Source organism: Bos indicus, chromosome 3, assembly GCF_029378745.1.
Source record: "Bos indicus isolate NIAB-ARS_2022 breed Sahiwal x Tharparkar chromosome 3, NIAB-ARS_B.indTharparkar_mat_pri_1.0, whole genome shotgun sequence".
Classification (NCBI taxonomy): Eukaryota; Metazoa; Chordata; class Mammalia; order Artiodactyla; family Bovidae; genus Bos; species Bos indicus.
The window spans coordinates 83,300,612-83,315,065 of NC_091762.1; the positions used below are offsets into that span (position 1 = coordinate 83,300,612).

The 14,454-nt window shown below is 35.1% G+C and overlaps 1 protein-coding gene across 9 annotated transcripts in view; it reads left to right on the forward strand.

Annotated features, from left to right (window-relative positions):
• Positions 1-14,454, forward strand: part of DOCK7 (dedicator of cytokinesis 7) — a 209,569-nt gene that overhangs the window by 119,037 nt on the left and 76,078 nt on the right. For all 9 annotated transcript variants that reach the window (XR_011565855.1, XR_011565854.1, XM_070786435.1 and 6 more), the window contains 6 exons: positions 940-1,029; positions 1,952-2,047; positions 4,902-5,042; positions 5,137-5,250; positions 6,843-7,013; positions 9,184-9,323. Coding sequence is in view for 7 of the 9 variants with exons in the window: in XM_070786435.1 (XP_070642536.1) it covers positions 940-1,029; positions 1,952-2,047; positions 4,902-5,042; positions 5,137-5,250; positions 6,843-7,013; positions 9,184-9,323 (752 nt within the window). In the remaining 2 variants the exon portion in view is untranslated. The remainder of the gene's footprint in view (positions 1-939; positions 1,030-1,951; positions 2,048-4,901; positions 5,043-5,136; positions 5,251-6,842; positions 7,014-9,183; positions 9,324-14,454) is intronic.

Genomic DNA, 14,454 nt, shown 5'->3' on the forward strand with positions numbered 1-14,454 from the left:
CTTTGATAACAGTTTCTACCCTCGGGGTACCACATCTTCAGGAAGAATTAAAATAAAAAAAATTTTGTGTGGAAAAAACCTGACAGTTTTTCATTTGCTTTTGGTTTAAAGTGTAGCTATTGTATCATTCTCCTTTAGCATTTATTATCTTGTCATTTTCTTCATAATCACTGACTAGAAATGTTGTTAATAAGCTGAAAGTAAATACGAACAGTATATGATCCCCATGCTGTAAGATTAAGTACCAGAAACAAAAATCTGTTTTAATCTGTGCTGTGTTGCAAAGTATGAAGTTTGTTGTAACTTCTTTGTACTAGGTTTTGCTTACTTTAGTCTAGTTGCTTGATAGCTAATACTGCATGATTCCTCAAAATATACTTCTCACCTGTGTGCTGGCTTTAGAGGAAGATGCTCTCTCTCATTCTTGAGGGAAAAATTTAATTGCAAATTCATTATTATAAATGATTTATATTTAATATAGTATATGGCAGATCTGAATCATAATTTTTGATGATAGTGAAACATAAAAGAAACCATTCTAAACTTTTAATTTTTTAAATTAAATATAAAATTCTTGATTTCTCTTTTTGGTCTGAGACCAGTGAGAAGTATGTTTTTACTTTTTGCATTTTCTTACTAGATACATGCATGTGTATATATCACAGAGATAAAAGTTTCATTCTTTGCAGCACTCTCAATTTATATAATCATTAAAATATTTACCTTTTAAGGATAAAATATATAGAAGCCATTTTGATACTTCTAATACATTGTCATTAAACCAACTTAAATGGTGAAAATGGGATGAGCAATAAAATAGATGGTTGTTGAAACCACAGTAAAGCTCTATTTAAAAAATTATAGGTAATCCTTGAGGTGCAAAGTCATTCACAGCAGACTTTAATGTTATCTCGTCATTCATTCATCTTCACTCCATAGGCTATGGATCGAAGTTGTAATCGTATGTCTTCGCACACAGAGACGTCAAGTTTCTTACAAACATTAACGGGACGCTTACCAACTAAAAAGGTAGATTCATATGAAGACAATTCATATAGGGGGAAAATAATTCCAACATAACCAGAACAAGATGTTAAAATAATTGGATTGCTTTTAAAGATACATTTGAGCAAGCATTGCTTGTCTGATGCCTTTTTGGGCATGCCTTTCCATTGCAGGCCCTTTTACATTATTATAATGCTTATATCTTTGTGGATGAATATTTTTAGTTTAGTGACTTAAATTTGATCATCAAATTTTAGTACCAAAAAGTTGTATCAACTCTTAATTCTGTTTCTGTAACTTGCTTCTGTTTTGTGTTTTAAATCTCCAGGGAAAGGAAGATGAGTTAGAAAAATTATCACTCTTAGTAAGATATGTTGATTTGCTTCCCTTATGCACAGTTTTGTTAGTCCTTTTTCATAATATACACTATTTTGCAAATGCTTTGTATGCATATCCATTATAAGGCAGGAAATTTCTGCTGTTTTAATAAAATGACTTTAAATACCTGAGACCTTGAAAATTGATGGCTGATATCAAAGTTTAAATTTTTAAAGGTATTTCCTAAATTGTACCAGCAAAGTTCATGAATGTATTTGCATATGTTGAAATATATATGTAAGACAAAAGCCAGATTTTATTGTAGCTGTGAGCTTTCGGTCTAGTTTCTGTTTGCAGGTACAATTTAGGAGGCTCTTTCCCACCTGTCCTTTTAAAATTACATTTTACTTCAAGATAACATGTAATTTTTTCAGCTGTTCAACATGCCACTGTCTTACATGTATAAATAGCCGTTTCGTTAATGGGTGTCCTCACTGCATCGTTGAATGGTTCACATGCCTTATTTTGCTTATCCTCATTATATCTTCATTTGTATTTGCATTATTATTTGATTTGTGTTATCAGCAGACCTGGCATTGATAATAACTTTGGATTTACTTCTGGATAGCTTTTTCATGAGGAGCTGGCTTTGCAGTGGGTTGTTTGCAGTGGCAGCGTTCGGGAATCAGCTTTGCAACAAGCCTGGTTCTTTTTTGAGTTAATGGTGAGCAAACTAAACACATTTTGTAATACTGTTTTCCTTATTGAATAATTTTGTGTTGGCTCATTATTACTGCCCTAGAAATCTTTCTCTGTTGTCCATGTTATGGTTTTACATGTGCCTCCAAAGAAAAATTATGTTTGCTATATCTCTAAATAACACTGTGGATAATCAGCACTATTTAGATGGAGTTATAAAGTTAATTTTAAGTCTGTTTTTAGGAATAGTTGGAGAAGCTAGCTATCTTTTTTGGAGAAGGAAATGGCAACCCACTCCAGTGTTCTTGCCTGGAGAATCCCAGGGACGGGGGAGCCTGTTGGGCTGCTGTCTATGGGGTCACACAGAGTCGGCCACGACTGAAGCGACTTAGCAGCAGCAGCAGCAGCTATCTTTTTAACCTGTGATACATTCAGTCTTAGTCCAAACATACTAGTGTATAATGGCAATACCAGATAAAAAGAGCTTTATAGATACCTACTACTTTTATGGCTAGAAAGCTCTTAAAATGGTGAAAGCTCTTAAAAGGGAAACGGTGGTTACAGACAAAAAACAACAATAATTTTTTCTTAATTCAGTAAATGATATTAAAAACAAATAAATGAATTAATATTTTTGTAAATATTTATACACACAACATAAACACATATATACATAAAAGCAATGTACATACACACACCATGTGGTCAGACCTATGGCCTAGGGATTATCGAGGCACAGAGAGACTAAGATCTTGTTTAAGTGTACATAGCTTGTAGACAGCAGACCTCTGATTCAGACTCAGGTATTCTAGCACTCAGGCCCTTCCTCTCTATCTATAGAAAGGTGAAAAAGTTTCACTTGTTCTTTTTACATAATTTTCTTTCAAAAATTATGTAAAATAATAAGAAACAAGAGCAAAACAACAAAAAAAGATAGAAAAGAAACAATGGAGGTTCTAGAGTATGCCACTCACAGTCATTCTCAGTATTGAATTAAAACTAAATGAGGTATTATTTCACACCAGTCAGAATGGCCATTATTAAAAAGTCTACAAGTGATAAATGCTGGAGAGAGTGTGGAGAAAAGGAAACCCTCCTACACTGTGGGTGGGAATGTAATTTGGTGTGGCTACTATGAAAAACAGTATGAAGTTTCCTTAAAAAACTAAAACTAGAGTTGCCCTGTGATCTAGCAACCTCACTCCTGGACATGTTATCTGGAGAAAACTCTTATTTGAAAAGATACATGCACCCAAATGTTCATAGCAGCGCTATTTATAGTAGCCAAGACATGGAAGCAACTAAAGTGTCCGTCGACAGATGAATGGATAAAAAAGAGAATTTTCAAAAAAAAAAAAAGAGAGAATTTTCTAGGCAAAGAGTACTGGAGTGGGTTGCCATTTCCTTCTCCAATAGATACACAATAGAATACTATTGTATTCTAGTATAAGTATAAAAAAGAACTAAATAAAAGAATTAAATAATGCCATTTGCAGCAATATAGATGCACCTAGAGATTACCATACTAAATAAAGTAAGTCAGAAAGTTAAATATCATATGATATCACTTATTTGTGGAATCTAAAATATGCTACAAATCAACTTATTTACAAAACTGAAACAGACTCAGAGGTAGAAAAGAAACTTAGAGTTATCAAAAAGGAAAGGGGATGGGAGAGGGATAAATTAGGAGTTTCTGATTAGCAGATACAAACTGCTATATATAAAGTAGATGAATAACACAGTCCCACTGTATAGCACAGGGAGCTATATTCAGTATCCTGAAGTAAACCATAATGGAAAAAAATATGAAAAAGAATGTATACAAAACTAAATCATTTGGCTGTAACGAGAAACTAACACAACATTATAAATCAACTATACTTCAGAAAAAGTTTTTTTTTTTCCCTTAAAAAGACATTTCTTCTTGAGATTTGCTTTTCAGCAAAAAAATAAATCAGGGACCATATGTTAGTGATAGGTAACACATTTTTTCCCCCTGAGACTAAACATCAAATTGTAATTTATGTGCTTTTAATATAAGATCAATAGCCTTATATGTATGTTCGGATTTCTTAAAACACAAAATAGTCAAAATGGTACAGTTTGACTTGTTTCTACTCTTTACCAACTGTAAAATCTTGTCATTAATTTCCCTGAATTTAAAATTCTTTACTGTACACACTGTGATAAGAATTTATGTCTAAAAGTGTTTTGTAAATTGAAATTACTTTGATTTTTATCTAGCATTTTAATCTTAATATGTATTCATCATGCCACGGGATGCTAAGTGCTAAAGATACTACATGCAGTCAAGATTTCTGATCACTCAAAGCTACCAGTTGCAGGGGACATGGAATGGCACAGTTGCTGAGTCTTAGAAAGATTTGACTTAAAGTAATTTCAAAGGATGAAAATTTTTTTCTGTTGACATACCCAGAATTTTTTTCCCATTGATAGCCAGAATAGTTTTATGAAGGTGTTACAGAGATTGAGTTGTATGTTGTTTGATACTTCTTTACAACATACAAAATATTGTAGGGAACTTTTTCATAATCTTTGAGGAGTTAAGAGTATTTTAGCCTTCTATTAAATCATGTGGTATATTGACAGAAATGACCCTAAAGTTTAGGGTTCTGTAACTGCTAGTTACACCCATAAGAACTGCTCTATGGCACAGGGAGCTCAGCTTGGTGCTCTGTGATGACCTAGATCGGTGGGATGGAGTGAGGTGAGGGGAGGTCCAAGACAGAGGGGATATATGTATACGTATAGCTGATCAACTTCCTTGTACAGCAGACTAACACAACATTGTAAAACAATTATATTTCAATTTTTTAAAAAAGGAAATTGAACTAATGGCTTATTTCTTTTTTCAGGTAAAGAGCATGGTGCATCATTTATACTTTAATGATAAACTCGATGCGCCAAGGAAGACTCGTTTTCCAGAACGTTTCATGGATGACATTGCTGCTCTTGTTAGCACAATTGCTAGTGATATAGTTTCACGGTTTCAGAAGGTAATGATAACTTACTTTTAAAAACTAAGTCAGTCTTTCAGGCACACATTAAACTACCATACTTTTGTTTTTCTTTTTTCATTTTGTTTCCCAGGACACAGAAATGGTTGAGAGACTCAACACAAGCCTTGCATTTTTTCTCAATGATCTCTTGTCTGTTATGGACAGAGGATTTGTCTTTAGCCTTATAAAGACCTGCTATAAACAGGTAAAGTATAATTAGTAATGAAATAATTTAAATTCTGTGTTTGCTCTTTAAGGGCTAGAGCTAAGAAACTTTCATGAACACATTTATATAGTGATATTTTTTTAAAGTGTTATATTTATTAGTAAGGCAAAAATAAATCACATTTATCAGTTCATAGAACTATGGCAAGCTGCTATCAGTAGAGCCATCTTTTCCTTGAGTTTTCCTGGCCCACTCATGACTCTTTAATTCCCATTTAGAAGTATACCATCAAGTCAGTAGTCTATATGTAAAACAGCCCCAGGTTGCCATGCCAGAGTAGCATTTTTACTGAATGAACAGCTAACCCAACCTTTTCTAGCTTATGTGATTTTTAAAGCAGTTGCATTTTGCTGTGTATTCCTCATGATGAAGCCCTAGACATTGTAGAGTTTAGAATCGTGGGCAGATGTTTACCCAAGTCTAAAATACCACCATCTTGCCTTTTCTAAACTAAAAGTATCCTGGAACTTGTCTACAAACAGCTGGTTTTGTGTTAAAATTTTCAGCTGATTAATGAAACCTGGCTTTTAGAAGACATTAGTTATTTGTCCTGGTAGACCATTTGGGTAGTAAGTTATATAATCATCCTAGAATTGCCTTTTAAGGCCGCTTTAAAAATATACAGGTCTCTTGTGTCCCATCCCAGCATTATTGAGGAGTTTGAATCTGGTGGTAGGGTGGGGAGTGTGGGAAACAGTGCTTGTAAAGTACTTCCCTGCTGGTCCACAGATTAATTTAGGGGAACTACTGGTTTAAAATGCTATTTGGCAGTCTACTTAGAATTTTGAAAATCTGTTCAATTGGATGCCATTATTGTGTGTATCTTTCTTTTTTGGCTGAGCCATGCATCATGTGGGATCTTTCCTGACTGGGGATTGAATCCGTGCCCTGTATATTGGGAGCCTGGAGTCTTAACCTCTGGACCACCAGGGAAATCCCTGTTCTGTTTTTTAATAGAGAAGTTGAAACTGCATGGGCACTGATCTGTTGGCAAGTATTTGCCACACAATGTATTATTCGTAATGTTTCCCTTGAAATTTCATGTATTATTGCTCTCAAAACCTGTCCTGTCTTTATTCTTTATTAACCTCCTACATTTGCCACACATTAAGCTGGACTCTAGGGATGCTAAAACTCTTAAAATAAGTCAGTTTATAACTGTCTCAAATAAGTAATGGTGTAGTTGGGAAAACAGATAGTTATAAATATAGCTTAGCACAAAGTGCTGAAAAAAGAATGGATAATTTTTTATAAAGTTACTTTGGTAGTATAATTTTTCTTCAGAAAGAATATCCTTGAGAGGTGGAAATATTAATGCTGTATTGGAAATATAAGAATGTGGCCTTAAGAATGCACCTTGTCAGTGGATTTATACAGTAAATCTTGTAGTTCTCAGTTTTTTATTTTAGCAGTAACTCTGGAAAAAGCTGACAATGTTACTTAAACCACAAAACCCAAAGCTGTCCATTGAGTACTGTTTTCTAATTCTTTAATTCATCATTCTGGTGTTGGTATTAGAGAAATGATATGTTCAATTGGTATTTTTTTTTAATTTCTGCAATGCTTACAAGGTATCTTCAAAGCTTTATTCATTACCAAGTCCAAGTGTCCTGGTGTCCTTGAGGCTTGATTTTTTGCGAATCATCTGCAGCCATGAGCACTATGTTACCTTAAACTTACCCTGCAGCCTGCTCACTCCACCTGCATCACCATCACCTTCTGTTTCTTCTGCAACGTCTCAGGTATGCAAAATGTATGAAAAAAAATTTTTTTAAGCCTGCATTTGTGGAAAAAGTATTTTAAATGCTGGGAAAAGTGAAAAGTAACACTAGTGAATAATAACTGTGTGATAGACTCTATACTCAGGGCTTTGTAAGTAGTAAATGATTAAGTGCTTTATAAATATTAATCATTTATTACTCTTCATTGCAACCCTAAGAGGTACATTCTATTACTACTATTATTATTTTTTTACAGGTGAACTGAAACACGGAAAGATCAGTAACTTACCCAGGGTCACTTAGTAAAAACTGGCAGAGCTAGGCTTTGATCCATGGCACATGTTGGCTTTATTCTAGGTCTCAGTTCTAACCATTTTGTTGTACCCCTCTGACTGATTTGCGCACAAGGGAGTGAATTCACCTACATAATAAACTCACCTGATGTTTTCACAAGTTGGGTTTTCTTGATGCAGACACAGACTGAGTTTGGGGGGGGCAAGATGTTTATTAGCTGTGAGTACCTATGGAAGGAAAGGGAATGAAGTATACTTAGCAGAGAAAGAAGTAAAACAGCAATGCAGTCCTGGCAAAGCCCTTCCTGCCTCTCTTGTATCCAGAGAACCCAAAGGAAACTAGGTGTTGTTCATGGGTTTTCACAGGGTGCCTAATAATTGCTCTAAAGATGACAAAAGATTATCATAGCAATTATTATGTGTCCTGTCATATAGATTGAAATGAAGGGATTTTGTGGTTTTAGTATCAGAGGAGTCTAGATGTTCCCTCCTAGGGAAATGTTTTGCTATATAATTCCTAAGACAAACAAACTACTTCCTTAAGCTATTGTTTTTTTGAAAAAATTTGGCTGTGCTGGGTCTTAGTCGCAGCATATGAACTCTTACTTGTGACATGTGAGATCCAGTTCCCTGACCAGGGATTGAATCCAGGCCTCCTGCATTGGGAGCACAGAGTCTTAGCCACTGGACCACCAGGGAAGTCCCTTCCTTATATTCTTAATGTCTAAAGTCAAAGGTGATCTGAACTCTTTTTAAGTTTGCTTTTGAGACTTTTAATTCCTGAAAGTAATTTACTACACTAGATCAATCTCAGATGTTTGATAAAAAAAAATTTGAACTTTACTTAGAAAGATTGAAAAACATGGAGATCACCCACAACTTCTCATTTTTTACCTTTGCAAAAATTCTTAAGGATCAGCCTATTTCCACATATTTTTACCTGGCTAAGACGCGTTTCTTCTAATAACTAATGAGGCTAGTCTTTTGTTCTCTTCCCCCATCCTCTGTCAAAGATGTGGCTATACAATCAAGGACAAATTAATCATAGGTAAAGTTCCTTAAACCTTTAATGAAACACATTTGTTTATACTTGACTCCCTGCTGAACATTTTCTCCAGCCAAGAAATTAATAGAATTTCTTCCAATGTCCCGTCATCCCCTACTTTCTCATCTAGCTGCATAATTTTCAGATTCTAATAGATGACAAAGACATCACTCTTTGGGAGGTAGGGACCTGAATAGTTTTGTATACTTGCTAAGAAGGTGATTTCTCCATAGAGAAATCTGAAGTCTGTTGTAAGAAACCTCACATTGTTGGTCTTGAATATGGATTAAAGGGTGATAAGGTTGAGGACATTCTTGCCTTGAACTGTATCTTGGGGGATGCTATTTTTCAGTATTAGAAAACTTGTAAAAACTCTGAATGAACCAAAAAATAATAGTAATTTTCTAGAGAGAGTATTTTCCCTGAAAAAAACAGCTTCATTAGTATTTGAAATTTCTCTGGAAACCAATAGCATTTGACTATGAATATTTCTCTTGTACTCAACAGTGAGTACATAATGCATCATATAGATTTAGTTCTTTTTTCCATTCAGAATATGATAGTGAAATAGTTAGTGGCTAAAAGTATAAAGGAAAAATCAGATGAAAAAATTTAATATGAAAAAAAGGAAATTGAAAGTAATTTAAAATGTTATTTCATCATAGTTTCCTATACCAAAAGTAAGAGCAGGTGCTTTCTCCAGTGTTAATAATAGTAATGTAAAAATTAACTTAAAATGTTTGTCTCGCTCTCACTCTCTTTGATGCTCACATCTCGTTTGTTGTAATGCTCTGTCTATAGAATGTTTTGTTGCATAGCTATTATAGTTTTGTTCTACCTCACTCCCAAACAGAGTTCTGGATTTTCCACCAATGTCCAAGACCAGAAGATTGCAAATATGTTTGAATTGTCTGTGCCTTTCCGCCAACAGCATTATTTGGCAGGACTTGTGTTAACAGAGCTGGCTGTCATTTTGGACCCTGATGCTGAAGGGTGAGTAGACCAGTTTTGCTGTGTACAGTATCAGTTTGATTTTGGACAGTGGAACAGAAGTATCCCACTTAACTTTCTGGGACTCCAAAGAATATTCTTTACCATTCTTCTTCTACTTCTCTGTTCACTAAGTTCCATACTCATGTTTTTTCTGTATTTCATCAGTTTTAAGAAAGACATTTTTGTCATCTCTGAATTTGATGTTTGTCTTGAAGTTAGCATGTATCATATTCTATCATGGTTTAGTTGGTAGTATTTTTCTCCTTCTTAGTAGTACCTGAAATATTTGTGCATGTTAGTAGATAGACTTTCAGATTTGTTGATATGCAATAAGCACAATTCAGTTAAGGAAAATAGACTAATCTGTTTGATTCTTTGGGAGTAAAATTTGTCATTTGCTATCATATTAATAATATATAGCATGTACTTCAAAATTTGCTCTATAAACAAGTAAACTTGTTTTAAAAACTTCCACACTTTTAAAGAATTATTGAAAATTGATATAGTAAGAAGAGTTCATTGTCTGATGATTTGAATTTGCAGAAACAGCTTTTCTATAAATATATTGTGATCTAAGATCCTTGTAGGGTATTTCTATCTTAATAGCTGTTTTCTTTTTTTTTTTTTTTTCTGAATTTCTTTTTTTTTAATTTAAATTTATTTATTTTAATTGGAGGCTAATTACTTTACAATATTGTATTGGTTTTGGCATACACGTGTTCCCCATCCTGAATGCCCCTCCCACTGCCCTCCCCGTAGCATCTCTCTGGGTCATCCCAGTGCACCAGCCCCAAGCATCCTGTATTCTGCATTGAACCTGGACTGGCGATTCATTTCTTATATGATATTATACATGTTTCAATGCTATTCTCCCAAATCATCCTACCCTCACCCTCTCCCACAGAGTCCAAAAAACTGTTCTATACATCTGTGTCTCTTTTGCTGTCTTGCATGCAGGGTTATCGTTACCATCTTTCTGAATTCCATATATATGCGTTATTATACTGTATTGGTGTTTTTCTTTCTCGTTTACTTCACTCTGTATAATAGGCTCCAGTTTCATCCACCTCATTAGAACTGATTCAAATGTATTCTTTTTAATGGCTGAGTAATACTCCATTGTGTATATGTACCACAGCTTTCTTATCCATTCATCTGCTGATGGACATCTAGGTTGCTTCCATGTCCTGGCTATTATAAACAGTGCTGTGATGAACACTGGGGTACACGTGTCTCTTTCCCTTCTGGTTTCCTTGGTGTGTATGCCCAGCAGTGGGATTGCTGGGTCATAAGGCAGTTCTATTTCCAGTTTTTTAAGGAATCTCCACACTGTTCTCCATAGTGGCTGTACTAGTTTGCATTCCCACCAACAGTGTAAGAGGGTTCCCTTTTCCCCACACCCTCTCCAGCATTTATTGCTTGTAGACTTTTGGATCGCAGCTATTCTGACTGGCGTGAAATGGTACCTCATTGTGGTTTTGATTTGCATTTCTCTGATAATGAGTGATGTTGAGCATCTTTTCATGTGTTTGTTAGCCATCTGTTTGTCTTCTTTGGAGAAATGTCTATTTAGTTCTTTGGCCCATTTTTTGGTTGGGTCATTTATTTTTCTGGAATTGAGCTGTAGGAGTTGCTTGTATATTTTTGAGATTAGTTGTTTGTCATTTGCTATTGTTCATTTGCTATTATTTTCTTCCATTCTGAAGGCTGTCTTTTCACCTTGCTTATAGTTTCCTTTGTTGTGCAGAAGCATTTAATTTTAATTAAGTCCCATTTGTTTATTTTTGCTTTTATTTCCAATATTCTTGGAGGTGGGTCATAGAGGATCCTGCTGTGATGTATGTCAGAGAGTGTTTTGCCTATGTTCTCCTCTAGGAGTTTTATAGTTTCTGGTCTTACGTTTAGATCTTTAATCCATTTTGAGTTTATTTTTGTGTATGGTGTCAGAAAGTGTTCTAGTTTCATTCTTTTACAAGTGGTTGACCAGTTTTCCCAGCACCACTTGTTAAAGAGATTGTCTTTAATCCATTGTATATTCTTGCCTCCTTTGTCAAAGATAAAGTGTCCATAGGTGCGTGGATTTATCTCTGGGCTTTCTATTTTGTTCCATTGATCTGTATTTCTGTCTTTGTGCCAGTACCATACTGTCTTGATGACTGTGGCTTAGTAGTAGATTCTGAAGTCAGGCAGGTTGATTCCTCCAGTTCCATCTTTCTTTCTCAAGATCGCTTTGGCTATTCGAGGTTTTTTGTATTTCCATACAAATTGTGAAATTATTTGTTCTAGCTCTGTGAAAAATACCGTTGGTAGCTTGATAGGGATTGCATTGAATCTATAGATTGCTTTGGGTAGTATACTCATTTTCACTATATTGATTCTTCCGATCCATGAACATGGTATATTTCTTCATCTATTAGTGTCGTCTTTGATTTCTTTCACCAGTGTTTTATAGTTTTCTATATATAGGTCTTTAGTTTCTTTAGGTAGATACATTCCTAAGTATTTTATTCTTTTCATTGCAATGGTGAATGGAATTGTTTCCTTAATTTCTCTTTCTGTTTTCTCATTATTAGTGTATAGCTGTTTTCAAAAGTTTTTATGACCATAACTCATTTGGGTAATAATTGCTCTTTTTTTTTCAACTTTCCTCATAGTAGGATCATTAAGGAGTTTGTAATGCAGTTTAACCTGAAGAGGTCCAGAGAACAAAAGGAGATATTTTGAGCAGGTTTTATAAGAATCCTCTGATGTACTTATTGAGCAGATGAAATGAGGTTTGTGACGTTCTTAGCAATAGGTACATAGTTAATGCTTAATAAATCGTGAAAGGGTAAATCTTATGCAAATGAAAGTCATGAGTTTTTTCATAACAGCATCTTCTCATGTTAGGGATATATTAAGAAGCAGGTTTTCACGCTGTACTTTGCAGAACTGTAGGGTTCTGAAAAGGTTCTTAGTGTGTTTCCATGTAGGATGGGGTTGTGGTGCAGACATTGGAGTAGGGGAGGGCAGGCTTAATGGGTGAGACTCTGGGTCTCGCACCCCTGCTTGCCACCAGTTTTTTATTTTGCCATTGTTAAATGAATATAATGTTATTTTGGGGGAAAAAGGATCCATTGTTTGAAAAAAATCCCTCTGAAAGCAACTTCTAAACATACTGCCTTTCCTAAGTAACTTAAATCTCAATCATTTGAATTTATATTTCCAGTATTTTTACTTGATGTATCAGAATAATTTTGGTTACCAGAAATAGAAAACTTTTCTTCTTGCCTGTTTTATTAAAAGAAGGATAGTTATCATTTCATATTTGGAAGAAAGAGGCAAGGTTTTAGCACAGTATAACCAGCAGCTCAGTGATGTTATCAGGGTTCTGTTTCTTTTATATCTTATTTCTGCTAGGAGCCTCAGCTTTTTCCTGAGGCTAGTGTGCCTTTCATGACTGTAAGATAGTTGCTCTGCCAATTCGGATTAAATTCTTACTTGTTCGTGTCCAGGAGAGCAGAGAGGGGAAAAAAACCCTTTTCCCAAGCAGTCAATGCACATCTTTCTTTGGACTGGTCTGGCTCACTTGCCTGTCCTGCACTATTAGACACCAGAGCAATGCCAGGTTTCCAGGTGAGTTAGATCACTTTAACTCACATGTGGTGCTTAGACAGGTTTTAGTTCATGGGTGGTTTGTTACAAAGCAGAAGATAAGGAGCTCATGCCTAAATAATAATCAGCTGGCACTAAAAAGTGTTTAGTTCATGTGATTTTTTTTTGGTAGACCTTCTCAATTAAGGAAACAGTTGATTAACATTAATCTCTTCTCATCTTAGTAATGAAACAGCTTGTTGACTGGCTACTGTAAGTGGCAGGGCTAGTCTGATTGGATTGACTTCAGGAACTAGGGGAATAGAGTCAGCTTCTTCTGAGTCTCAGGGACATGAAAGTATACCTGAACATTTTTGCATTCTATTAGGGAGGAAGACAGGTGAAGGAGATGTTGGTAGGTGTTCAGTGGTGTCTGATAAAGAATAGAGAATTCTGACAGTCAACCTTTTTTAAAATTTTATTTATTTTTTAATTGAAGGATAATTGCTTTACAGAATTTTGTTGTTTTCTATCAAACCTCAACATGAATCAGCCATAGGTATACATATATCCCCTTTGAACCTCCCTCCCATCTCCCTCCCCATTGCACCCCTCTAGTTTGATACAGAGCCCCTGTTTGAGTTTCCTGAGCCATATAGCAAATTCCTGTTGGCTATCTCTTTTGCATATGGTAATGTAAGTTTCCATGTTACTCTCTCCATACATCTCACCCTCTCCTCTCTCCCCATGTCCATAAGTCTATTCTCTATGTCTGCTCTGAGATGTTGTGTAGGTATTCAGTGGTGTCTGATAAAGAATAGAGAATTCTAACAGTCAACCATTTTTGTGATGAGGTTTCCTTCTCAAAGTCAAGGATCAGTTCTGTTAAAATAGATACATTTCTGTGGAACACTGTAGGGTTCATGAAAGACTTCTTTAAAAAAAAAAATTGTATGCTGTATTCAGAGTTCTTTTTTTAAAATTTTATTTTCAATTGGAGGGTAATTGCTTTAAAACATTGTGTTGGTTTCTGCCATACATCAGCGTGAATGAACCATAGATATACATATGTCCCCTGCCTCTTGATTTCTTTACTGCCCTTTTGCCTCTTCAAGCTGGTCTTCAGGGTGGCTCTTTAGATACTTTCTGACCCTGTAAAGTCTGAAAGCAATGATAATCGTGTTCACCACTACTTTTTCTTTGTTTATTGAGTTTTAAAAGGTAACTGGAATAGCTTTAAATGGTAATACACAGGATTATAAGCTGTTACTGCTGTTTGTTCTCTTGTCTTCTCACTCTTTCCTACACCCAGTCCATTAGCAAGTGCTTTAGGACCACCTCTAAAATATATTCGAAGTCCAGCTACTTCCCTTCTTCTTTACAGCTACTCCCCTAATAATGCTTCCGCTCTTCCCTCCCTAAAATCCCTTTTCTACACAGCAACCTAAGTGGTCTTTTAGAAATGAAAATTAAGTTATATTACTTCCCTGGTTAAAACTCTTCAATGTATTTAAAAGCACACACTTCTTACTTTAAAAATAGTTAAAAATGTATACTT